This window comes from Canis aureus, chromosome 3, assembly GCF_053574225.1.
Source record: "Canis aureus isolate CA01 chromosome 3, VMU_Caureus_v.1.0, whole genome shotgun sequence".
NCBI lineage: Eukaryota > Metazoa > Chordata > Mammalia > Carnivora > Canidae > Canis > Canis aureus.
Genome location: NC_135613.1, coordinates 88,483,217 through 88,508,325, shown reverse-complemented (window position 1 = coordinate 88,508,325; position 25,109 = coordinate 88,483,217). Strand labels below are relative to the sequence as shown.

General features: G+C 67.2%; 1 protein-coding gene across 4 annotated transcripts; it reads left to right on the top strand.

Moving 5' to 3' along the window:
* Positions 1–54: 54 nt before the first annotated feature.
* Positions 55–24,564, top strand: B3GAT1 (beta-1,3-glucuronyltransferase 1). Of its 4 annotated transcripts, none has more exons than XM_077894259.1 (7): positions 55–209; positions 15,394–15,489; positions 15,655–15,801; positions 19,734–20,242; positions 20,701–20,997; positions 21,681–21,781; positions 22,757–24,564. In XM_077894259.1, exons 2-6 carry the CDS (start codon positions 15,486–15,488, stop codon positions 21,765–21,767), a joined length of 1,044 nt encoding a protein of 347 aa, XP_077750385.1. In that variant the 5' UTR covers positions 55–209; positions 15,394–15,485; the 3' UTR covers positions 21,768–21,781; positions 22,757–24,564. The 4 variants fall into 4 exon arrangements, with proteins under 4 accessions (XP_077750385.1, XP_077750387.1, XP_077750388.1 ...); XM_077894261.1 differs by having other exon boundaries at positions 15,394–15,506; XM_077894262.1 differs by lacking the exon at positions 55–209 and adding an exon at positions 2,584–2,839 and having other exon boundaries at positions 15,394–15,506.
* The last annotated feature ends 545 nt before the right edge of the window (positions 24,565–25,109 follow it).

Sequence of the window (25,109 nt, the reverse complement as noted above, 5' to 3'; positions counted from 1 at the left end):
CCCCCCGGCCCCGCCGCCCCCCGCGCCCCCCGCGCCCCCCGGAGCCGGGCCGGGGCGGCTATGACGGGGCCCCCGGGGGCCCGGAGCCCGAGAGCGCCCGGGGCGGGAGGAGCGCGCGGCCCGGGGCAGCAGCCGAGGGGCTCGGGGCCCGGCGCGTAGGGGCCGCCGCCATGGACCGCGCCGGGGCCGCTCCGGACTCGCCGCCGCAGGTCAGTGCCCGCCCCGCCCCCGCCCGCGCCCCCGCCCGCGCCCCTGCACCCCTGCACCCCCGCCGCCGCCCCCGCGGTGCCCAGGCCGTGTCCCCCGGGCGGGCGCGGGGCCGGGGGCGGCTGCGGAACACCCCCCGCGGCCCTGCCCTGCGCCCGCCTGGGGACAGCTGGCCCCGCACCTGCCGGCCGCCCCGAGCCTCAGCAGGTGGTTCCGGGCGCGCGGGGAGCCTGGGGCAGCGCGCGCCCCCCGCCCCCCGCCCCGCGCCCCCCGCCCCGCGCCCCGCGCCCCTGCACGCCCCGCCCCCCGCGCCCCCGCCCCGCCGGGCGCAGGCGGCTGAACTCCCCGGGCTGCCCGCCGCGCGGCCGCACAGGGTCCCCGGGACCCCGAGCACCAGGACCAGGGCCCGGGCCCGAGCCCCGCGGCACCCGAGGCCTCAGGCCTCCGAGCCCAGCCGACAACTTGAGAAAGGGAAGCCAGGGGCGGGGTGCGGGGCTGGGGCAGGGTCAAAGGACGGGGGAGCTGCGGGACCCCGGCCGGAGAAGGGAGGTGACGGGGAGCCGGGCGCCCGCCCCCGACACCCCTGCCCGCCGCGGCACAGACGGGCCCCACGGCCTCCACCCGGCCAGGCCTGCGCCCAGGACTCCCGGGACGAGTCCCCGCAGAAGCTGCGGCGGAGGCTCCCAGGACCTCCAGCCCCGGCCCGAAGGAGCCTCCGCGGGCACCTGCCGGCCCTGCACCGGGCGCTCCACCTGCGGGGCCGGTCCGGGAGGCGCCGCGGGAGCCAGGTGGGCGCCGGGGAGCAGCCTCGCTCGGAGGCTCGGAGCGCTGGGAGGTCGGTGCTGCTGGGGCGGGGGGAAGCTCGGGCTTCCTGAGGTCCTGGGGCCGCGGGGGAGCGCAGCTCCACGGGGTGATGCTCCGGGGTTTTCTAGGGTCTGCATGTCCCCCACCTCTGCCAACAGGGGCTGTCTCCCCTGAGCTTGCCTGACTGGCGACCAGGGTTGGCCTGCCTGGCCCGAACCACACAGCCCGCTTCCCTCGTGCAGAGCAAAGAGCCTCCCCCAGACCCTGTAAGAGAGGGTCCCGTCTGCCCAGGCACACCCAGCACCCCCAGAGGGTCTGGGGACCATGCCATCTGCCCTGCGCCTCTCGGTGGGAGCGGGAAGGCCTGCCAGGGCTCACGGCTCAACGAGGGGCACAGAACTTGGGGCCCACTCTGTACCTGACCCTGGGCGCCGGGCAGCGCTCTGTTCTCAGGCGCTTGGAAGCTCGCGTGGACCGGACTGTGTGCAGGGAGGTTGCACGTGGGCAGGCAGGGCAGGTGCACCTGAAGCCTGGGGCAGGCAAATCCCAGGATGGGACAGGACCAGGGTGTGCAGCAGCCACCCAGCTCCCCAGGAAGGCACCATGAGGGCAGAGGTACCCCCAGGTCTCTGGCCCAGAGCTCCCCACCGCAGCCCCCGAGCACTGGGGGGCAGGCCGGCCGTGCTGGCTCCGAGGTGCAGGGGGAGGCAGGCCGGAGCCCTGCAGGCATGAGAAGTGCAGGCAGCCGGCAAGTGGGAGTTGAGGGCTGGAGGACTGGGGTGCTGGCTGAGCCTGGCCCAGGGGGAGGAAGGGGAGAGCTGCCTGAGGCCGCCGCCTGCTGACCCTAGAGGAGAAGCGAGGCAGAGCCCGCGGCCGGCAGGGGAGCCAGCCCGAGACAGTAGACAAAGACAGAGGAGCTCGCCCACAGCCCACAGGACGACGGGGCGGGGGCAGCGGCACAGCTCCGGCTGGCCCAGCAGTGCTGTGGGGCCAGCACAGGGCCCTCCCGTGCGCCCCGGGGTCGGCAGTCACCCACCAGGGCAGGGGCTCCTCAGGGAGGCTGCTTCCCTGGCTCTGAGCAATACGGGGGAGGGTTCAGAGGGAGGCCTGAAGGCCAAAGAGGGCTGGCTGGTGGGCCAGGGGTCTTGGGAGGACCTTCTTGCCCAACCCCAGTCCTGAGGGCCTCCCCATCTCCTGGCCCCTGCCCCAGGGCCCTTGCTGGTCCTGGGATGCCATGGGGTGGGGAAGGGTGTGGACTCTGGGGAGAAGGAACAGAAAACTCTCCTTGGAGACCCTGCCGAAGAGCCTCGGGGCCACGGGAGTGGTGCAGTGCACAGCGCCAGCGCTCAGCCAGGCCTGGGGGCCCAGCTCTGTTTCCTGCAGGACCAGCTGAGTGGACTTTGGGAAAAGCCGAGCCCTCTAGGCTCCGGTTTCCTAACGACCTAAACTCAAGAGGCCGCCCCTCACCTGGCTGTTCTAGGGGACGTGCTAAGCGAATGCTCATTTACGTCCTTATTTCCCCCATCATCTTCCAGGATCCGGATGGCTCTAGAATTTGGAGTAGCCATTCTGTGTCGTCCCTGGAAGCCATCACACTGGGGTGCTTACAGCCCCCCTGTCCCCCACGCCACCCCAGCTGGCCGTGCCCCTGCTGCAAGGACATGCTCAGGCCTCCTTGGAGCAGCAGCAACAGCGGTGTTTCCGCGTCTAATCAGTGGTCAGTGTAGGCGTTCCAGCTCCTCAGCCCGTGCCGGCCTGAAGCGACCAAAGCGACTCGCGCGAGCTCTAGCTCCGTGACCTCTTGTCATCCCCGCTGAAAGACGGCAAGGTACACGGACATCACTCAAAGTTCCTTTCACTTCCACAGACATTGACTGAGCACCTACTGTGTTCCAGGCTCTGGGCCAGTGCTGGGAACATAAGGCATCAAATAATCCCAAATCAGGAGTTTTTATTTAGCCTTTGGAAAGGGTTATGTGGGTTGCTTTTTTTTTTTTTTTTTTTTTTTTTTTTTTTTGCAGCTACAGCAAATTTACTTTTCTAATGAGGTTCAGCTCCAGCCAATATGAAAATGAGTCTGCGCTCGCTGTGCACACCAGCTGACAGCAGGGCGGGCAGCCTCCCAGCCAAGTGCCTGGCAGGGATTAGGGCTTCGCCACCAACAGGCCCAAAAGTGGAGGGTCTCTGCGGATCCCCAGGAGCTGGCTCGTGTTGGCGTAAAGCTTGCCACGAGGCTGTGTAGGTTCAGCAGATACTAGGGCCACGGGCTGGGCTTCTGTCTCCTCGTTTGTGGGAACTATGAGCCGTTGCCATCCCTTTGTGGGGGAAGAAGGCTGGCGGGAGCAGAGACACGGCAGTGTGGCTCTGGGCACCTGAGGTGGAGGGTGGGACGCGGCCCCGCCTTGGGGCCACCCTCTGCGACCGGTGCATGTGGCTGAGCCCTGTCACTTCTCCCCATGCGGCTTCCTTCCCCACGAGGCAGCTGGGCGCTCTGGCCTCCGAGGCCGTGCGTCTCTGTAGCAAGACCCTGGGCTGCCCGTTTGACCGTCGCCCAGAGCCCAGGAGATGTGGGGCGGGCTCTCTCCACGTTTCAGGAGCTCAGTCTGCACATGCAGTAGTGGCCACAGCGTCAGTGTCCCCGAACCACAGCAAGTCCTTCTAAAGCGCCGTTCTGGACTCGCTGCCGCTGGTTGAGCCTTGGGCTCGGAGCGCAGACCCTGGAGCCTGCCTGGCTACGCTCACATGCGGCTCTGCTTCTTGGTGGTTGTGTGGCCTTGGGACGGGACTTGACCTGTGCCTCGGGCTTCTCGTCTCTAGGATGGGGCTAATACCGGGAGGTTTAAGGGGAGAATGAGTCCGTACAGTTCATCGTGAGGACCAAGTGCTTTGCCTACCGATTCCTGTTCCTCGATGTAACCTGAACGCTGAGCAGCTGTGCGTGGGTCGCTGCAGGGGCCGGGCCGGCGGTCATCAGCTCGGGCCCTTGCTCCCGTGCCTGGCTCCTCACCTGTGGAGGAACGGTGGCCGGAGAATAACCCCTGCACCACTCGGCTGCCGAGGGGCAGTGAGGCGAGGACTGTGTCCTCCTTGGCCCGTGACACGTCCCGACAAAGAGGGGCTCACGTTTCTGGAAGTGGATATGACTTAAATTCTCTTTTTATCGCAACCGAAAAGCATCCCGAAGCCCCCACCCCCATCAGTTTAAAATAAAAGGGGCGAACGCGGTCCCAGCTGCCTCCGGCATCTTGTTGGGCAGGGATGGAGCAGACTTGAGGGGCTCTTGCCTGGGCCCCCCCCACCCGGTCCCCAGGGCAGGAGCCAGGAGACGGCTGCTGGAGCTCAGCGGCCTGAGGAGCCAGGAGGGAGGGGGCTTGGTAGACGGGACAGAGACCCGGGACTAGGGTGACAGGGCCTCGCAGGACCTTGCCTTCCTCATCTAAGTAGGAGCGTGAGCCACGTGACCCGTCGGGGAGCTGGGTCGGGGAGCAAGGGTTCGCCGCGTGTCGCCACGGCCTGTTAGGTGAACACCGAGGAGCCTGCCCACAGGGCTCTGCACGGCGCATGGATTCGGTGACGCCGGGCTGCTCCATCTTTTCAGAGATAAGGAAACCGATGCCCAGAGAGGTTCCAGGCTTACCTCGAGTCTCTCGGCACCGTCGGGCCTCGTCCTAGACCATGATGTACGCGTCGCCACGCCCTCTCCTCCTTCCCATCCACCCACCTGTCCCCGGGGAAGGACGACGAGCGCCCCAGGGCAGCGGAGCGGCCTCAGCCAGGCAGGGTAGAGGCTGACGCCAAGGCCCAAGGCCCCCTCCTCACGGCTGGGACAAGGCTCCTGTCCCCTCCCCTGACAATGGGCCCAAAGGACCAAGCTAAACTGTCTCTGGCCCAACCCCAGGGGATGTCAGGGCCCCAGGCCACGGGCAGCACACTGAAAACACATAGGGAACTTCAGTTAAGTCAGTGGACCCCTAACTTGCTCCACTGGAGCCTCTTGTGCGGTTGTCCTTTTCCATCCGTTTCTGAACCTCGGCCGAAGTGTTCTTAGCCTGAGCCATCACCTGCTGGTCCTAACGTCCTCTGGCCCTCATGGCCGCCTCTCTGGGGCCCCGCATCCGGCGGTCCCCGGTCATGGCCAGGCGACACAGCGGGCTGCCCTGTGCGAGCGTGCCTCCGCGCACGGCTCCTCTCGCTCACCCCTGGCTCCACGCCGACCCTCCGGGCAGGTGCAGTGGCAGCCCTGCTGGGACTAAGGCAGGGCCGCGTCTGGCCCCGCAGATCGCCGCCTCGCTGTGGGGGGATGCTGTCGGGGGTGCGTCGCTGGCACGAGTGACCACAGCCCGGGACGACCAGCGCCGTGGGCGCCCTGGGGCACAGCTCGCGGCGTACAGCTTGCCAGCCCCACGGCTTCCAGGGCTCTGGGCACGATTTGCTCCTGCGCGCGGCCGTCGGGCTCCGCAGCGTCACCTGGCAAACTGGGCAGACCGGGAACTGCTCCAGGGCGGCCGCTCTGCACCCCGCCCCCCTCCACCCCACGCAGCCGCCCTTGTGCCCCTGCGTCCGAGTCTGGCTGCTGTGGACGCCCCACATGATGTGAGGCACGGTGGCTGTCCTCTTGGCACAGTGGCCCTGGCTCCCCCGGGTCGTGGGACCCCTACCTCCTGGCTGGATGACGTCCCGCTGCAGGCGGACGCTGCGCTCGGCGTGTCCAACCGCTGCGGGGAGGGCACCCCTGACGATGGCCAGCTCTCAGCCCTGGGGGCGCGGGGCGAGCATTGCAGAGGGTCGGCGGGACCCGGGCTGACGGTGGGGGGCCACACAGGGCAGGCCCGGCCGTCCCCCCAGCCCACCCTCGCTCTGCTGGGGCTCCTGAATCTGTAGGAGGAGCAAGGAAGGCAGTGCCGTCCCGAGGGAGCTGCGTGGAGGGGACACCGGGCACCTGTGCCAAGGGCAAGAGCAAGGGGAACCCCGGAGCATCCAGGGCTCAGCCCTGCCCGAGGCCCAAGGCTCGGCCTCCCCATGTGGCCCGTCTGCCGCCTCCAGGCATCTGCTCCTCACCTTGCGGGGTGCCCGCTCTCCGGGGGCTCCGGCCTCGGCACAGCCTCAGCCTCGCGGGGAGGAACCTGCTGGAAGAGCTGCCCCAGGAGGAGGGCTGGGCTGCCTGTGCCCTTGTCCTGCAGGCACGTGGATTCAGCTGGACCTTGAGACCAGGTGGTGGCGGCAGTGCTGGCGGTCACAGTTCCTGCTTTGCTTTGCTACGGTTGTAGAACAGACTGTGCGCAGGCCCCACGCTGCATGGCTTCCGCGGGCCCCCTCATGGGATCCCAAAAAGAGCCCCAGCAAGAGTTACGGATAAGGAAACTGAGTCACAGGGGTACGGGTGCAGCTGCTGCGCCGTGCCCGGGCCTGGACCCTGTGGGAGCATCCTGGGGTAAGTACGGCCCGCTGTGCCCAGAGGAAGCCGCGGCCCAGTTGCTGGAGACCAGTGTGAACACCAGCAAGTGTCCCGACAGTTACAGGGCGGGACCTGCACAGCGTGGACGCTGCACGCTCGGGCCTGGGGGGAGCTGGGCTGGGGAAGGCGCCAGGGCAGGAAGGGCAGGCCGCGGGCCCCGAGCTCAGGACGGATCCACCCGGTCGGTACCCTCACTCAGATCTGCAGAGACATCAGCACCAGGGGAAACTGAGGCAGAGCGGCCCGAACGGCACACGGGCAGGAAGGACCGTAGTTCGGGGACAGATCAGCATTGGCCGCCCGCACACTCCCCAGCCTCACCCGCAGTCTGAGGGGCTCCGCGTGGCCGCTCCGCCCATTGTCACCGTGACTCTCGGTCGTGGGGCCAGGCCCCGAGGTCAGCTGGCCCGCTTGGCTCCGGTCCCCAGGCCCTGGTCAGGTGCGCCGCCTGCCCCTCTGCAGGGGTCGAGTTTGTGCCCGGTCAGTCCCCGCGACCTGGTCCCAGCTCCGTGCTCTGGCGCCTCTGCGTGGCGCCCACCCAGCCCGTTCCCGGGCTTCCCCTGGAGCCGGGGGCCAGAGGCGACGGCTGTGCCCTCCCAGTGCCCAGATCCTTGGGTGCTAGGGGGTCAGCGCTCCGGGTTCGGGACTGAGCTGTGGCCTCAGGCTCAGCAGGAGCCGGCCGCCTGGCCAGGGAGGGTGGGACTCGGCTCCGCCAACCACCGCCGGTCTAGCCCCCGTGCGCCTGCTTGTCTTGCCCTGCTGCCCTCGTGTCAGGACCCGCGGAGCCCCCACTCCTGCTCCGCTCACCTCCGGTCAGGTGGGGTCTGTGGGGCCTGACCCTGGGCCGTGCCCCCTGGAGGCGGCCCCTCCGCAGGGCCTGGGCTGCCCCACACGTCTCCAGCGGGCCCTGCGCCCGGCGGACCCGGAGAGGCTGAGGAGCATTTTGCTGGAACCACGGGAGGGGGAGGGGGAGGGGGAGGGGGAGGGGTCCGAGGCAGGCCTGGTGTGGCCCTGACCTGCGCGGGGGTGAGGCGCACTGCGCGGCGGGGAGGGTGCGCGGGGCCGGGAGGTCCGCAGTCGGGTGGCGAAGACGGTGCAGACTGGGAGGCGCGGGCGGCCCCAGCTCCAGGCCGATGCTCGGCCCCGGGCGGACCTGCGACGGACGGACGGACGGACGGACGGACGGCAGGTGCAGCTGGAGCCCCCGGGACGTGCGGGCGGTGGAGGCGGGGGGCGGGGGCGTGGACGGGGTGGGGGGCGCGGACGGGGTCAGGGTCGGGGCGTCGTGGGATCAAGGGGTGTGGTTGGGAGTCAAAGAAGCGTGGCAGGTGTCGAGGGGCGTGGCGGGGCTCAAGGGGTGTGGCAGGTGTCGAGGGAGCGTGGTCGGGTCAAGGAGGAGTGTGGGAGGCAAGGGGTGTGCCTGGCGGTCAAGGGGATGTGGAGGAAGGTCAAGGAGGGCGTGGCTGGGGCCAAGGAGGCGTGGCCTGTTTCGGGGGCGTGGCCAGGGCTGAGGGGGCGTGGCAGGCGGTCAAGGGGCGTGGCAGGTCCCAGGGAGGCGTGGTCAGGGTCAAGGCGTTGTGGCGGGGTCACGATGGGGCGTGATTGGCGGTCAAGGGGGTGTGGACGGAGGTCAAGGGGGCAGGCTGGGGCTGAGGGGGCGTGGCCGGGGCGAGGGGCGTGTCCAGGGCCAATGAGGAGTCGGGTTCGAGGAGGCGTGGTCTGCCGGGGGCGTGGCCGGGGTGAGGGGCGTGTCCAGAGTCAATGGGGTGAATGGGTTTCGAGGAGGCGTGGTCTGTCGGTGGGCGTGGCCGGGCCTGGGGGCGTGGCCGGGCTCTGGGCGAGGCGGAGAAGCGCGGCTGCAGGTGCAAGGAGTGGGAGACGCTGCCGCGCGGCGCCTGCTTTGCTCCCAGGGCCGGGGCGGCCCCGCGGGCGGCCTGCGTGGTTACGGGCAGCTCCCTCCGGATGCAGCGGGCCGGCCTCCCGGCTCCGGAGCTCGCCCGAGCGCCAAAGGGGGAGGCGCGGGCTCTGGCGACACCGCAGTGGGCAGCAGGCACACGGGACCGGCGGGGGGCGGGGGGCCGTGGGCGGCCGCAGGGCACGGAGCCTGGAACGCCGCGCGCAGCCAGCTGAGGTCAGCAGGAGACACAAAGGTCTAAGTGTGCGCGGCCGGCGGGCGCAGGGGCCAGCAGTGGGCTGGACTCTGAGGAAGCACCGGCCCGGCCTGGCGGAGCCCAGACCCGAGCGGACCCGGTGGAGGCACGTGTCCCCCGCTGGGGACCCCGCCCGCCGGCCGGAGGACGAGGGCAAGGCAGGCGGGAGGGGCAGGGCACCGAACCCGCGTCGTCAGGGGCAAGGGCGCAATGGAAGATCCGGACAGTGAAGGAGACACAGTGGTGCCGCCGGGGAGGGGAAACTGAGGCTGCAGACGTCACAGGTTCGTGTCGGTGCCCCACTGGGTCAGGCCCTGCCGCCTCCTCCGCGAAGTCCAGGGCAGGGACCTGGAGGGCAGGAAGGACGGGCAGGCCCACCTCGGCCCTTCCAGGGCTGCAGGGTCGGCGCTCGCGGCAGCTGCTCCTGTCAGCACCTGCGCCACTTTTTATACTGATTTGGCCTAATCACCTGGACAACCCTGGGCGGGAAGTACTGTTTTTATTTCCATCTCATAGATGGGAAAGGCAAGGCCCAGAGAGGTTACGTCGCTCATCTACATCACACGGCACAGGACGAGGGGCCCTGGTTTGTGCCCAGGGCTTCGGGGTCCAGGGCACAGGCTCTCTGCTGCTTCACTGTCCGAATGCCGCTCTCTGGGCAGGGGAGGGCAGAGGAGGGTGTAGGGTGCGGGGGAGGGCAGGGGGGCAGCGGAGGAGGGCAGAGGAGGGCAGAGCAGGGCAGGGCGTGCAGGGGAGGGCAGGGGGAGGACGGAAGGGAGGTGACAGCTGTGACTACAGTCAGACCCTGCCGTCACCATCAGGAGCCGAGGGTCAGGTGTTTGGGGTGCATCTCTAAGGTCCCGTGACCCCCAAGTCCTGCTGTTCCTCCCCGGTGGGCAAGGCCCTGCTTGTCAGCAGCACACGTGGCAGAGGGTGGGCCGGCCGAGGTGTCGGGTAGGACTCGGTGCTGTCGGCAGGTTGGCCCTGAGTGCTCCTGGCTGTCTGGGTGGACAGAGCGGCCACACTCAAGAACCCGGGTGGTGGGAGAGCTGGGGCAGGCCCTGGGGGCCGGCAGATGGCAGCCGCGGGGAGGGCACCCCCAGGCAGGGCAGCCCCCCGACAGCAGCCCCCCACAGCAGCCCCCAGAGACCAAGGGGCAGGGGATTGCGGGCTGCAGGCCCTTTGCAGGGATGACTCCCCATCCCATAAAGTCCAGGCGGGCGGTTCAGTGCTCCCCCCATGCAGACGACTTCCCCCCCGGATGTCTTGCATGCCCAGACCCCCGGTGGTCACCCTGGCACCCTCTGCCCCATGGGCCTGCAGGGCCGCTGCCCAGCTCTGCACAACCCTCGGGAGCCCCTGTCCCTCACCTACCCGCCTCCCTGGCTGCCGCTGCCTCCCTGCTGTCCCCACTGTCTGTGTGCCCGGCCAGGCCGAGGTGGGGCCACCCGGGAGGAGCACTGGGCAGCCCCAGAAGCAGCGGCATTTGGCCGTTTCCCCCCTGCAGGCCCCGGGGCAAGTGGATGCCTCTGCCTGAAGCCACGGGGACAGGATTCCAGGGCCTTCGTGGGACCCGCGGGCCCATCCCTGTCTGAACCCCGCGGTGAAGCAGCACGGACTCGGCCTCGCAGAAGGCCCTCGAGGCCCAGCCCAGTGCTCTCCTCCGTGGAGTCGTGAGCCCGCTGGAATCCAAAGGCTGTTGCAGAAAAACCCAAACCAAAGGGGCTACCTAAAACCCCGCATCCGTGAGTGTGTCTGCTGCGGCTGTTTGGAAGAACACCAAGCCTGGGCGCCCATGACACCAAGCCCGGGTACAGGTGACACCAAGGCCTGGTGGAGCGCAGCCTCCCAGGCTGCCCCCCTCGGTGTGCGGCGCCCGCGCGGAGCCAGGTGGTGCACGGTGTGCTCGGCCGCCGTCCCCGGCAGTACCCAGGAGCCAGGCAGCGGGGCTGGGCCCCCAGGTGGGGGCTGACCTCTTGGGCCGGGGCCCCCCGTCAGCGTGGCACGCCGGAATCTGGGCACCGGGGCCCTTCCTGCGGCCCAGCCTACCCACCGGAGGGCAGGCCAGGGGCAGGCACCTGGGCTGCGAGGCCAGGACGCAGGGACCCTTCCTATGGCACGGAAAGCACGTGGGTGTAGGGAGCACCCCGGGTCCCTGGCCGCAACCTGGGCGGGGGGGCTATGCTTGTGGCCCCCCGAGACCTGGGGCCGATGTGCGATGCTTCTCACTCGGTTCCCGCGGGGGTGACATGGGCCGGGTTTCCCTGCCTGCCCTCGGGCTGCTGAGGCGGCGGGCACCTGGCTGTTGGTGGGGGGGGGGGGCTGGCCACTGCACCCAGCAGCCCACAGGACCCCCCTCATGTCTTCTGAGGTCGTGGGGGCAACAGGAGGACAAAGGGGAGCAGGGCCTGGGCAGTGCGGCTCCGATGACCCTCACCCCACACGTGTCCTGGGGGACAGCGGGGAGCAGGCGAGGCCTGTGTGCCCCCCCACGCCCCCCCATACCCGCCCCGGAGGTGGTGGCTGCACGCAGAGGCTGGTTGGGGTGGAGAGCGAGGGGGGCGAGGTGGGTGAGGTCAGGGTCCACTGGCCGGGGGCTGGCCCTGAGCCATGGCTACGCGGGCCGAGCTAACCCCGGATCCCACGAGGGGTCCTGCGGGGCCGGGACAAGGCCTATGCTCTCCTGCAGGATGAGCGCGGCCTGGGTACAGGGGCCAGCATCCCTCCCACCAGCTTCCCTTAAAGTGTCCCCTGTTCCTGCATCCTGCCGCCGCGCCCCTAGGTCGCATCCCGGGTCGCCAGCTGCCCCCTGGAGCTGGGCCCCCCTGCGCCCCTGGGCCCCCCCCCCCCGTCCATGTGGCGGCTCAGACGGGGCCTATCCCTCCACGCACAGCGCAAGCCGGTCTGGCCCCGGTGGCCCCGGCACGTCCTCACCCACCCACTCGCTTGCCAACGGCCGCCTGCGCTAGCGCGACGCTGGGCCTCCGCCCTCCGGGCCTGCAGACCATGAGCCACAGGCTTGCTCGGCGTGGGCTGGCTCCCGCTTGTTCGCCCCGCGCTCGGCACCCATCAAGGGCTGCGCTGGGAGTCCCGTGGGGAACAATGTGGGGCTTCTGTGGAAACTAGGGTGCCGGCTCCCAACAAACCTCTACCCTGAGTCAACAGAGAAAGCTCTCAAAATTAGGTGAAAACGTGTGGGAAAAGTAAAGATTCTTCAAGGATGCGGCACCGAAGAGCTGGCCAGGTGTCCTCGGGGGCCTGGACCATATCAGAGATCCGCACCGGAGGCCGCGGGGGCACGGGAGGCGCCGGGCTGTCCCCCCGAGGAGAGCCGGGACCGAGCGCGCGGGCTGTGCGTTGGGGGAGCCACCGTGTGCGCCATGGTCGGGGGAGGCGTCCCTGTTGAGCTCTTTGTTTTTGTTTTTTTGAGATTTATTTATTTATTCATGAGACAGAGAGAGAGAGAGAGAGGCAGAGACCCAGGCAGAGGGAGCAGTGGGCACCCTGCAGGGAGCCCGACATGGGACTCGATCCCGGGCCCCCGGGGTCATGCCCTGGGCTGAGGACAGACGCTGGACCCCGGAGCCCCGGCGTGCCCCCACATGGAGCTCTCGGCTCCTTAAAAGGCACTTGTCAGGCTGACGCATGTTGTGCAGCGCCGCGTGCAGGACGCCGCCAGGTTCCCCGGGCGACCAGCCCCGCTGGGAACGTGGTTCCATCATCCTCCAGAGGCCCCTGGCCCACAGGCTCTGCGCTTGTGTGCGGGGACCTCCATCGGCCTCACGTGCGTGGCACCGAGTGGCTCCCAGACCCGGGAGGCCCCCCCTGCCCTGGCCCCGGGGTGCCAGGAGGAAGCCTGCGGCCTCGGAGGGAGCGCCGCCCCGGAGCCCCCCAGGCGCCCACCTGGCACGCTGGCTCTGACCTGTTGCTGCAGGGGAATCAGCTGCGTGTCGTGGACTCGGGCGCTGAGGAAGCCCCGAGCTCTGCAGCTTCGGAGAAGCCCCTGCGCCTTTGGACGACCCGTCCAGCTCGGCCCTCGCCCCGCGTCTCCTGGGCTGCCTGTCCCTGCCCCGGGCTCGGGCACCTACGTCTGGACCTGGGGGCCCCTGGCTCCCACACAGCGCCCAGGACTCCCCAGAACCCGGCGGGCCACGCGGCCAACCGGCCCCTAAGTCCTGACCGAGCTCTGCACAGACAGACGTGCAGCTGTGGCGTCCCGCCCCAGTGCCCACCTGACCCCCTGCACCATCACGGAGCCCTAAACGTCACCAGGTCAGGCGGCCAAGGCGGTGCCATTGCAGCAAGCCAGGGCCCCGACCCAGACTGCACGGTTCCAGGTGACGGTGGGGGCCGCGGAGGGTGGGCCCAGGCCCCAGTGAAGGCGACGCTATCCCCACCGGCAGGCTATCGAGGCCACGGCCACCCGTCTCCGCAGCACTCTGCGCCCTGGCTGGGTGACCGCCCGCTCATCCCCACGTCCCTGGCCACACTGCCGTCGTCTGTGTCCAGTGGACGGAGGCCTCCAAGCGTGCGGGAGGCTGGAGGGGCCTCTGGTGTGCACTGACCGTGGAGGCCACCACAGATGCAAGTGACGAGGGCCAGGCGGGGAGGCCCGGGCCCCGCGATCCCGGCCGGCCTCCTCCCGGCCTTGCCTCCCCAACCCGGGCCGCCTCTGCAGGGTCCCTGTGCTCCAGGGGGGTGGCGGCCGGGTAGCGGGGGTGGGGGCCACACAGCACTGGGCGCGAGCCAAGGCTGTGCCCAGGTGGGCACCCCTGCGGATGCGAGGCCAGGCGAGGCTCTGGGCTCCCCTGCCCCGGTCCCTCCCCATGCACCTGCCCCACCGGCCGCAGGCTCTCTCAAGGCGGGGGGGCTCTCCGTGCGCACCCCGACTGCCTGCTGATTAGCTCCACGATTCTGCTCCGGTGCTTATAATAGGCTCCAATAAAGTTATGGGGGTTTCAAGCCGTAATGGCTTCCACAGTAATTAATGCACAACTGGGTTTATTGCTAAGTTTATTTTTAGAGTTTTCTCCCTCATCCCCTCCTCCCTCCCCCTTCATAGCTGTTTTGGCCAAAAACACTAGGTGGGATCAGTCCGCACAGGGCCCCTGCACCCTGGCCTGCATCCTCCCCTCCCAGAGCCTGCCTCCTGCTCCTGCCGCCAAGACGCTTCCGCGGCCCCACGGTGGAGGCAGCTTCTGTGCAGAAGGGGGGCTCCGGGGCAGCCCTGGGCCGGAGGCTGCGTGTAGACCTGTGCTCACCCTGCACCCGGGGAGGTTCCAGGCTCGGGGACCTGCTGACAGCGGAGCACAAGGGCCAGGACTCACGTCTGGCTCCTCTGTGACCTGACCTTGGACAATCACTGGTGCCCGCTGGCCTCCGTGACCCCCTCGTGAAGTGCGGTTACAGGGGCACCTGTGGCTGCAGGTGTCACGAGCATTGAGTGGGACGTGCTGTCACTTGTGGACGCCACCAGGTGCTGCATAACAGCTGGTTCTTGCCGAGGCAGCCCGAGCAGACACGCGGGGGGGGGCGGGCGACAGGTGCCAGAGGCAGGAGGCTGGGGACCAGAGGCCACTCCACGTCCTCGAGCCTGGCACAGAGAACCACATGCGCCTCCTGGGCGGGGGCCTGGGCTCCGAGGCCTGCAGAGGCCATGATGGGGGCACAACTCGGACCCCTGAATCCTTGTCCCTGCTCTGTGCGTGTCGTGTGCCGCCACCTGTAACGGGCAAGCCTGGTGGGCCTTCCACGCCCCTGAGGAGGGCAGCCGGCCGGCGAGACGTACGGACTGCCCCGGAAACCCCACATGGTACTGGGAGGCAGACCTGTCCTTCCCTGAGGCGACAAAACTTGGAGAGACGAGGCCGTGGGGGCGGGACGGAAGTTCTCGGCTCCTGACCCCTGCCAGGGATGAGGAGCCCACGCTCTGCTGGCCACGGGCCTCTCCGAGGCCACCTGTGCACACAGCTGGGCTGGGCTGGCATGTGCTCCCCCGGCTGGGCTCCCAGCGTACACGAGGCCCAGCACAGAAGGGAAGGAGGGCAGGCGACAGGGTGGCACGGATTCCGCGGTGGCCATGAAGGCAGTGTGCTGCTCACCTGGTCACGCAGGATAGCACGGCCGGCCGACGGTGGTGCCGGACCCTCCGCACAACCGACAAGACGTGCAGGCAGGCCCGCCCGCTGGCCGAGGGTCTCCCAGGCCCCCTGTCGTTGCCGCGTGGGCCGCAGCCTGGGGACGCGCAGCCCCGCAGGCACCTCTTCTCCGCCGATGCCGGAGCCAAGGGAAGAGCCGCGCTGCGTTTGGGCCCAGGGCTTGTCCCCAGTACCTCCCAGCAGCCGCACCGGGTACCGCGGCTGGGGGAAAGCGTCACTTGAGCATGCACGGGTACGCGTGCACACATCCCGTGGCCTCCGCGGGCCTTAGCGAGCTTCTCCTGGAAGCCGAGCGCAGCGAGTACCCCCACCCCCGACCGCGGAACACGCGGAGGCAGAGTGGCCGGAGCTCGCAAAGGGCACAGGGCTCGGCGGCGGCGCTGGGGCTGAGCACGAGACGCGTGGGTCCGCAGGCCGTGCCCTCGGCTTCTGGGCCCCGCTGAGCCATGGAAGCGGGCCGCGCCACGTCCCCACGCCCGAGGGCACCGGGCCCGGGTCACTCCTTAGGGAGGTGGCGGCGCAGGCTTCAGGGGACGACGGCGCCGAGCCCGGCCAGGCCCTGCTGGGCACCAGCCCCGCCCCCAGGTCTCTGGCCATCCCGTCCTGCTCTCTCTTGCAGGTGTCCACTTCGCAGGGCTCCTGAGCGCGCCCTGGCACAGCCACCCCTTCCCGCTCTCCGGCCTGGCCAGACCCTGCAAACCTGCTTCCGCAATGGGTGGGTTGTGAGCGCTGGTAAGACCTGCTAGCCAACATTCGGCTTCTCTGCTCTCCTCGCGCCTGGCCCGCCCGGCCCATTCCTGTTCTTTTCTCCCCTGTGCTTGCCACTGTCTGCTGCTGTCGCCCCCGGGGCCACCCTTCTCCTGACCTTGCCGCCGCTCAGGTAAGGAGGAGCTGTGGGCCCAGCCAGCCTTGGAGATGCCGAAGAGACGGGACATCCTTGCGATTGTCCTCATCGTGCTGCCCTGGACGCTGCTGGTCACCGTGTGGCACCAGAGCACCATCGCGCCTCTGCTCACCACGCACAAGGGTGAGCCCCTGACCGCGGGCCCTGTCCCCAGCCAGGCTCCACAGTAAGAAGGACGGCAGCCAACACCGGTGGGGCCGCACTTCCGCTGACTAGGCAGCTGGGGGAGCCGGAGGATGGGCCGGGCCGCAGAGCTTACCTTCTGGGGGTCTCGGTCCCTCCGGATGTCTGATGAATGCCACCTACACACGCATGCGCAGACACACACACACAGACACGCATGCATACACACGTGCAAGACACGTGAACACATACACGCATGTGCACAGACGTGCACATGCACACACGTGCACAGACACGCATGCACAGAGACTCATATGCACAGACGCATCCATAGACACACGCATGAACAGACACATGCAAGACACGCATGCACACATGCACACACGTGCACAGATCCATGCAGAGACACACATGCACAGACATGTGCATTTACAGACACACACATGCAGAGATACACATGCACACACATGCACATGCACAGACACACATGCAGAGAGACACATGCACATTCACATGCACAGACACACGCATGCATAGACACACACGTGTAGATACACGCATGCAGAAACAGACATGCGCATCCACAGACACACACATGCAGAGACACACATGCACAGAATGTGCATCCACAAACGCATGCATGCACAGAGACACATGCACAGATACATGCATGTGCACACGCGTGCACACATGCACAGATACACCTATGCACATAGACACACATGCACACACGCATCCATAGACACATGCATGCACAGACACACCCACAGGTCTGCATGCAGTCTCAGGATGTGTAAGGACTGGTTGCTCTCAGCTGTGGGTGGCAAAGGATGGATGGGCGGAGTTTCGGGCCTGTGTTTTAAACCACTCCAGGAGACCATACCGTTTGCCCCTTTTTTCCTGCTCAGGCAGGAGACCCCGATCTAGTCCTACCTTGTGAAATAGGCCTGGATAGAGGAAAAGTCCCACGAAGTACTCATGGATGAACAGGCTGGAACCAGCCTCTCCTGGCCTTGAGTGCAGAGCTTTCCCCTCCACCAGGGGCCTTTCCTGCTCCACTGGGCTACCTGTTCCCTGGCCCCCTTCCACGTGCCCCACGTCTAGCCTGCCCCGCATTCCTTGGTCTCTCCCTGACGCTCTTCTTCCCTCCCGTGTACTCTGTGCCCTACAGACTTAATACTAAGGCAGCAAGTCTCCTACTGAAACGTGCAGCATCTTACATGGGGAGCAGGATAAAATACGAAAGCAGCAGGCCCATCCCAGAGTCTGGGGCAGGGCCTGTAAATCCACGTGTAGCTCAGAACCCCGAGTGATCTGGATGCCGGCAGTAGCCGGAATCATAATCTGAAGCCAGGCTGCTCCACAGTCATGCGGTGGGCCCTGCTCTGCCCCAGCAGTTCCTGGAGCTTCCATGAGGAAGACTTTCCAGGCTGAGGATCACAGAATTCCCACTGCCCACTGCTGGGCACCTAGAGCCTCTCCCGACCTTGATCCTCCAGCATCTCTCTTTGGTGCTCTTCATTTTGGAATGGCGAACCTGCCACCATGTCTTCCCAGAGGGCTCGCTACCATCTACACAGCGGCTTAGTGTCGTGTGCATTCCAGTCTTGGCAGAGCTCTGGGGGCAGAGGTTCAGAATGCTTCGCTAAGCACAGACGCTGCTGCCTGAGGACAGGGAGTTGGCATCTGTCCCCTCAGACTGTGCCAAGGGGGCTGGATGAAAGCTGCAATGAAATAATTTCCGGGTGGCCGGGAGTCCTTTGTGACCCAGAGGTTACAGAAGCCCTACAGCCAGCACAAGGGCTGAGTTCACATTGTGGCCAGGTCACAGTGCATGGAGAACCAGGCCAGGGCCCAGCCCCACCTGTTTGGGAGGATTTGAATGTTAGAAAGGTGTGGAGGATGGCTCTGAATCCTCCTTCCCAGGCCTCAGTTTCACTGACTGCAAGATAAATAAACCCTAAAAATACCTTGGTCAGAATCCCCGTCACCATCTCTCTTTCTTCAACTTCGTGCTGCTTTCCCAGTTTGACCCCAAACCCCTCCAAAACGTCACCTTTGCCCAAGAGGGGCTGAGCCGGTCTTCCTACGTGTGTGCACTCACACCCCAGGGGACATGGTGTCCCCGGCCCGGGTGCTCCTTAGCCATCACTGTAGGTCTTCTTGTGCCATTGGCCTGTGTGACTCTCTAAGAGCCCAGAGCCCAGAGCTGGTCTTCTGGGTTCACCGTACCTCCTCCCAGAGCCCGGGGACACGCCTCCGACGAGCACCTCCTACAAGCACCACATAACACCCCATCCGCTAGGGACAGTGATGGGAAGGAGGGGAAGGGACACAAGGGCCAATCCTGAGCATCCCCCCTGGGACCAGGCTTCGATGCAATCGCAAGAATGCTTATTTCGCCCCTGCTCAGCTGCACGAAGCTGGGCACACGTAGGGCTGGCACCCGTCCTCCCTGTACGCGCGGAAGTGACAGCAGCCTGCCTAGCAGACCTAGCAGCGTTCAGAGGCCTTTCATACACTGACTCGTTGATCCCTGAGGTGCTATAGGGGTAGCAGGTGCTGGTCTCCGCTGCTTATTGTGGCTGCTGACATCGAGGCACCGGGAGCTAAGTAACATGCTCAAGGGCAATAGTCAGGGACCGAGTGGACAGGGTCTGCGCCCAGGCATTGGGATCTCTCCAGGTATGAGGTATGTCCTGACTGTTCCCACCTCCTCCTGAGAGGCTGTAAGAGCAGGGGGGCCACACAGTGGTTCAGACAGAAAGCCCCGACCCCGAGAGGAGGGGCTCATTAAAAACAGTACCAGTGGCCCTGACTTCTCCTCTTGACAGAACTTGCTTCACTAATGAGGAAAATGTCCAGGATCTAAGAAAAAGCTAGGTCAATAGAGCTGCCCCAGCTGCACAGACTGCCTTCCGGAAGGAATAGGCCCCCCAGCCTGTGAGTGTTGCAGCAGAGGCTGGGCTCTGCGAGGTTTCACCCACTGCCCCTCGTGGTGTCCTTGGGGGCGATGCGGAGACGCTAGCTGGACCCTGCACCCTAGGTCAGCGGTTCGCCAGCCCTCGGGGGGGCTGAGCGAGTGCCCCACAAGTACAGAGCGGGAGCGGACATCAAAGCTGCAGAACTGCTAAAACACCGCTCCTTTAGTGTGGGCTAGGATTTAAGAACGGCTAAAAGCACAAACGATCATGGATTCAGGATTCCAAATTGTCCTGCCAGCCCCTGGCAGGGTCCTGGAAGCGGATGTGGTGGTGGAGTATGAAGTGCTGCACCGGGACTCCTAAGACCAGGAGGCGGGGACCGTCTTGAGTAGGAACTTGCGGGGAATGGGGTTGAGCCGGCCTCGGCCTCAGTGGGGCCCAGCGCGCCGAGGCCAGGGAAGCGCCTACGCCACCGCGGGCAGTGCCACCGGGCCATGCAGGCCCCTCGGGCGGCCGGCTCTGGCCAGGAGGGCCCCGGGGTGGGGAGCGGCAGGGCACTCGGCCATGTGGAGCCCAGCACTCGAGGAGGGGAAGCCCGCCCTGGCACGTGGCCCGCCGCGCCCCAAGCGCTCGGAGCCGGCGGAGGAGACGGTGGGAGGCGACTCCTGTGTCATTCGGGACTCGGACCCGGAAATGCGGGCAGCGTTCCAGGGCCGCGGCCTTCTCCGTTAGCTCTAGATAGTTCCAGATAGTTCTAGAAGCCCGAGCCCGCGGGGTTCCGAGGACGGTCCTGGGGGAGGGAGGAGCGCAGGCCAGGAGCCTGTTGAGGGGGTGGGGGCGTGGCCAGGGTGTGAACGGGGCGGGGCCGGGCCGGGGCAGGGGCGTGTTGTGTACAGGGTCGGGGTCGGGGCCGGGGCCGGGGCCGGGCGGGGCGGGGCGGGGCGGAGCGGCCTCCCGCGCGGCCCGGCCCCACTCGGCGTGTCCGCCCCCCCCCCCGCCCCCCGGCAGATGACGGCAGGGACCCCCGGCGCGAGGCGGCCCCGGGCGCCGACCCCAGGGAGTACTGCATGTCGGACCGCGACATCGTGGAGGTGGTGCGCACGGAGTACGTGTACACGCGGCCGCCGCCGTGGTCGGACACGCTGCCCACCATCCACGTGGTGACGCCCACCTACAGCCGCCCGGTGCAGAAGGCCGAGCTCACGCGCATGGCCAACACGCTGCTGCACGTGCCCAACCTGCACTGGCTGGTGGTGGAGGACGCGCCGCGCCGGACCCCGCTCACCGCGCGCCTGCTGCGCGACACGGGCCTCAACTACACGCACCTGCACGTGGAGACGCCCCGCAACTACAAGCTGCGCGGCGACGCCCGCGACCCCCGCATCCCGCGGGGCACCATGCAGCGCAACCTGGCCCTGCGCTGGCTGCGCGAGACCTTCCCGCGCAACTCGAGCCAGCCCGGCGTCGTGTACTTCGCCGACGACGACAACACCTACAGCCTGGAGCTCTTCGAGGAGGTGGGCGCGGGCGTGCCCGGGGGCCCTGGGGCGGGCGCCGCGTGGAGACCGCAGGCCACGGGGAAGGGACGGGAAAAGCCCGCGGGCTTCAGGGGTCGCCCCGCGCGGTGCAGCCCTCAGACCGCAGCGGTGGCCTCGCAGCTCCTGCCCCAGCGCCGCCGCCAGTGGGTCACACGACGTGGACCGGGCTGCCCTTGGGGTTTGGGGGTCATGGGAGCCCGGGGAGGGAGGGGTCCCCCCAGACTCCACATTGGGAGGCTAGGCCTTGCAGCAGGGCGGGAAGCTGAGGTCAGGTGGAGGAGCCTTTCCCTGGGTGAGGCAGGCTGCGGCTGTCCCCGCGGGGAGCGCGTCTGCAGCCCCTGCGGTGGCTCCGGGTCAGCTCAGGCCCCTCCTCCCGGGCCGGGCACCTCTCCCCATCGGCAGCCCCACATGTCCTGACTCCGCATCCCCTCCCGTAGATGCGCAGCACCAGGAGGGTGTCTGTGTGGCCTGTCGCCTTCGTTGGTGGCCTTCGCTACGAGGCGCCGCGGGTCAACGGCGCCGGGAAGGTGGTCGGCTGGAAGACGGTGTTCGACCCGCACCGGCCCTTCGCCATCGACATGGCTGGATTTGCCGTCAACCTGCGGCTCATCCTGCAGCGCAGCCAGGCCTACTTCAAGCTGCGCGGAGTCAAAGGCGGCTACCAGGAAAGCAGCCTCCTCCGAGAACTCGTCACCCTCAATGACCTGGAGCCCAAGGCAGCCAACTGCACCAAGGTAAACCCTCCGCGGCACCAGGCATGCTCCCCCCAGCCCCCCGCCGCCCTGCAGAGCAGAGCAGAGGGCGCAGAGCCCGCGGCCAGCCTGGAGCCGAGCCCACGCAGGCAGGTTGTCCCCTCGGCCATCACCCGGGCATCAAGTGGGGAAACGAGGGTGGTGGTCACTGGGGGGCCTAAGGGTGCATTTCCTCCCAGACCTGGAAACACCTGGGCTCTGGGACCACCCTGCAGACACGCGTGTGCATATACATCCGTGCACATGCCTGCCTGGTGCATGCACACACGCATCGCACACCCACGCCGATGTGCACACCGCGTCCAGCTTGGACTTCTTCAGCAACAGCCTGGACTGTCGCTTTACTGAGCCTCCTGTAGAAGTTTCTCCCTCTCTAGAGGAACCTATCAAGAAACGGGGGGGAAACGAGAAGTGAGAGGAGATTGTGGGGCTGACCCGTGTATTTTCTGTAGCTACACACTTGTTTCCAGCAGATATTTGGAATGCATCATGTGTACAAACGGCAGGTAGGGGTGGCAGTCGGTAGAAATAAAAAACAGTGGAGAAAATCTCGATGATCGAGGGCAGAACAGGAGGAGAAGTGCTTGCAGAGGAGGAGGAGGGATCGGGGTGGCAGGCCGGAGTCAGGGCCTGCCCCAGGTTGTTCCGTGTCTCTGCACACACAGATCCTGGTCTGGCACACGCGGACAGAGAAGCCGGTGCTGGTGAATGAGGGGAAGAAAGGCTTCACCGACCCCACTGTGGAGATCTGAGCCCCAGGAAACAGGTATGGCAGGGACACGGGCAAACCACCCTCTCGTGTTAACTGAGTGGAGGGGACAGGGACAGGGAAAGGGGGCAAGCATGAACGGGGCATAGCCCAAGTCCCCTTCCCACTGCCCGTGGAACACACTTTCCCGCACACAGCTGCGGCCCTCTGCCACCAGCGCCTCTGGCGGCCTCTGGACGGGGCCTCGTGATGACCCTGTTGCTACGGTCACCTGGGTGGTGACTGTGGTCCCAGGCGAGGCACAGCTCTGGAGACTTTCTCCCAAGCTCCGCCCTCCCTGCGGGTCCTCGCTGCTGTGACAGGGGCCCCGCACTCGCTGCAGGGGAAGGGGGCTCGTGGTGGGGACGGCCCCAGAGCCCAGCGCGCCGGCCAGCAGGGGACGGCTCGCCTCCGACCTCGCGCTCTGGGCCTCCGCTGCTTGATCCGCCAGGTGCGTTGCTGGGGCGCGGCCACAATCTTGGGCACCTGTCCAGTCTTCCCTACAGAAGTGTTGCTCTTTGTATTTGATTCCTCAAGACGTCCACCAACGCGGGCCGCGGTTCGTCTCTCTCCATTCGAGCGCTAGAGGAACGGCGCCCAGAGAAGCCGGTGGCGGGGCCGGAGCCCGATGGTCCCCGTCCCGAGTTGTCCGCGGGCTTCGCTAGGATCTCCCCACGAGGGGGGGGGGCTCAGATGGCGGGGCTCACGCCATCCCCGAGTCAGGCTCTGGTTTCGGGATCACACCTGCTCTGTCCACCTGCAGGGCCCGCAGGGTGTCCGTGGCTTGTTCCGTGGCCTGTTTGGGCCCCGAGCCAAGGTCCAGCTTGAGCGGTGCTGCTGCAGCCGTCCCCGCCCTCACCTGGTCACTGGAAGGCCCCGCCCGCCTCCCAAGCAGGGGGCCCCGGGACCCCGGGGTGCACTCTGCACGGGGCCCACCGTGGGCCGGGTGGCCGCCGCCGCTGCCCCCACCACGTCCCTCCTCTCCCTGCACAGGAGCCTCCTCCTCGCACCGTTCCTGGCCGTCCATCGTCTCCCGTGGCTGATGGTCCCTCCGAGACAACCTCCTGAGGAAGCACCATCACCCTCCTCCTCCGGGGGCTGCAGAGCGCGCCCAGCCTGCTCCAGGACACGGGACGGAGGAGCTAAAGCACAGACCCCAGACCTGTTGTTCTCGTCCCTGCAGTTGACCGGCTCCGCCGCCAGCCCAGCGGGCCAGCCCCAGCCCAAGCTCCCTGCGCAACGGGGCCTGCAGGCAGGCGCGGGGGCCCCGGCCCTGGGGTGAGGCCAGGCTGGACAGGTGAGAAGCCCCCAGCTGTCTGGGGGCAGTGTGGCCTTCCCCGCCCGCTCCTGGGGCCCAGCATGATGCCCAGGCCACCGGCCGGGGAGCACCGGGAACACCTGGGCAGAGCCACCCCCAAGGAACCAGGCCCCTCTGGCTTCCCCCGGGCTCCTGCCTCCAGAGGAGAAGGCTGTCCTGACTCCCACGGGCGACCGTCCTGCTGCAGGGCCCCCGCGCCTCCCGCCCCGCTGGGGGTGACGTCCCTGCGGCGGCCCCACCCCTCGAACCTGCTCCCAGGCGCACAGGGTGGGGGGCCCTGGAGCCAGTGCGGGGCCTGACCTGGACCGAGACCGTGAGGCCCATGGACACTCGGCCTCCCCTCGCCCGGGCCCGGCAGGCAGGAGCCCTCTGTGTGGAGGCCTAGAGGCCTGGGGGGGCTGAGTGAGCCCGGGGGCTATCTGTGCTTCCTCCTGCCCGTGCTGCGGTGCTGGGGGGCAGGCTGTGGCTTCAGGGAATCCGTGCAAACAGGCGAGGGCACTCGGACCCCGAGGGGACGCTGCTGTGCAAATCATGCCATCTTACGGCTCCCTTGTCCCCGAGGCGGGGCTGGAGGACCGCGGCCTGCGCCCCCCGCCCCCCAGAAACAGTGCGCGCTGCTCCCCGGACGCGCGGCCCTCTGCTGAAAGCTGGAAGCACAATTTTCATCCCAAGTCGAGAAAAAGGAACAGCCTGAGCCAACCCAAGAGGTGTTTATTTTTTAACGCTAACAGCCCCCCCTCCGTGCACACCCCGAGACCGGTGCCCCCGCCCGCAGCCCCTCCTGGGGGGCGTCCCTAGCCCTCCAGTCAGAGGGGTACCGGCTACCAAGTGGGAAGTGGATTCAGGGCCCCGCAGTGTCCGCAATCGCCCCACCAGGCCCCGCCGGGCAGGACATTGCCAGCAGGTCCCTGGGGCCGCTCGGAGCCGGGGTGGCGGGCGGGAGGACGGGGGTGCACGACCCGCAATGAATCTGCCCAGGCACAGCACTGCCTCACTCATCGACACCGCCCTGAGCGCTCAGGGCAGCCTGGCTGGTCGTAGGCCACCTTCTTAGCCAAAAACCCAGGGCTCGTTTTTCAGGAAATTGATAATGAACAACAAAAGGGGATATTCTCTCTCTCTGTTTTTTGTTTTTTGGGGTTTTTTTTTTTGGCGGATCCTATTTCCGTTCTTTTCACCTAATAGCCTCTCGTAGCTGCATGTGTATTTATTTATAATTATAACCCTGGTGGACTGCAGCTTTCATCTTTGTCGGGAACGAGTTTGTTCCAAATCAGAGCTGGGTCGCGACCACAGTGTTTGGCAAACCCGGTCTGTCCCTGCTCTGCACCACAGAGGAGCGGGGCCGGGGCTCGGAGCCCCGAGAACAGAGCCTGGGGAGACGGCGGGGCCCGTGCAGCTGCACCATCTGGTCTGTTTTAATTTAACTGTATTTAATTTGTTTCCAAAATTAAAAGTCAAACATGGTTTTTAACAGCCCTAACCCTCCGCAGCCCGGCCTTTATTCTCGCAGCTCACCTTCACCTCCCCTGGCGCCTGTCCGGCAGGCGCTACCCTCGGAATCCGCACCGAGCGGTCAGGGTACACAGCACCGTCTTCCTGGAGCTTCCCTCCCTGGGAAACGAGACGAACCCCCATATTCCAGGTGTGGTCCGGGCTGGGAGAAGCAGGCGGCCAGGTGGGGGGTGAGCGCAGCTCGGGGGCGATCCCTCCCGCACACGGGGTCAGAGCCCTCGACAGCATCAGGACCAGCGGGAAGGCCGGCGCACCTGCCACCACCGACAGGGGGACGCCGCGGGGGGGCCAGGCCGGAGCTTTGGCTTCTCCCCAGGGGAGAGGGAACTGAAGCCGCGGGAGGGCCTGCAGCCGAGGGCCACCAGGATGTACGCGGCCGTGGAGGCGCCGGTGCCCCCCTGCGCCGACCGCCAACAGAGGCCAGGCCAGGCAGGCTCCGGCCACCATCCAGGCAGCAGGTGACGGGGAGTCGGAAGAGCAGACCCCGGGGCCGAGACAAGCACTCGGGCGAGG

Coding starts and splice junctions, on each gene's coding strand:
- B3GAT1 (XM_077894259.1), top strand. Junction 15,802..19,733: donor TCTGCTCACCACGCACAAGG/GTGAGCCCCTGA, acceptor GCCCCCCGGCAG/ATGACGGCAGGGACCCCCGG. Junction 20,243..20,700: donor GCCTGGAGCTCTTCGAGGAG/GTGGGCGCGGGC, acceptor CCCCTCCCGTAG/ATGCGCAGCACCAGGAGGGT.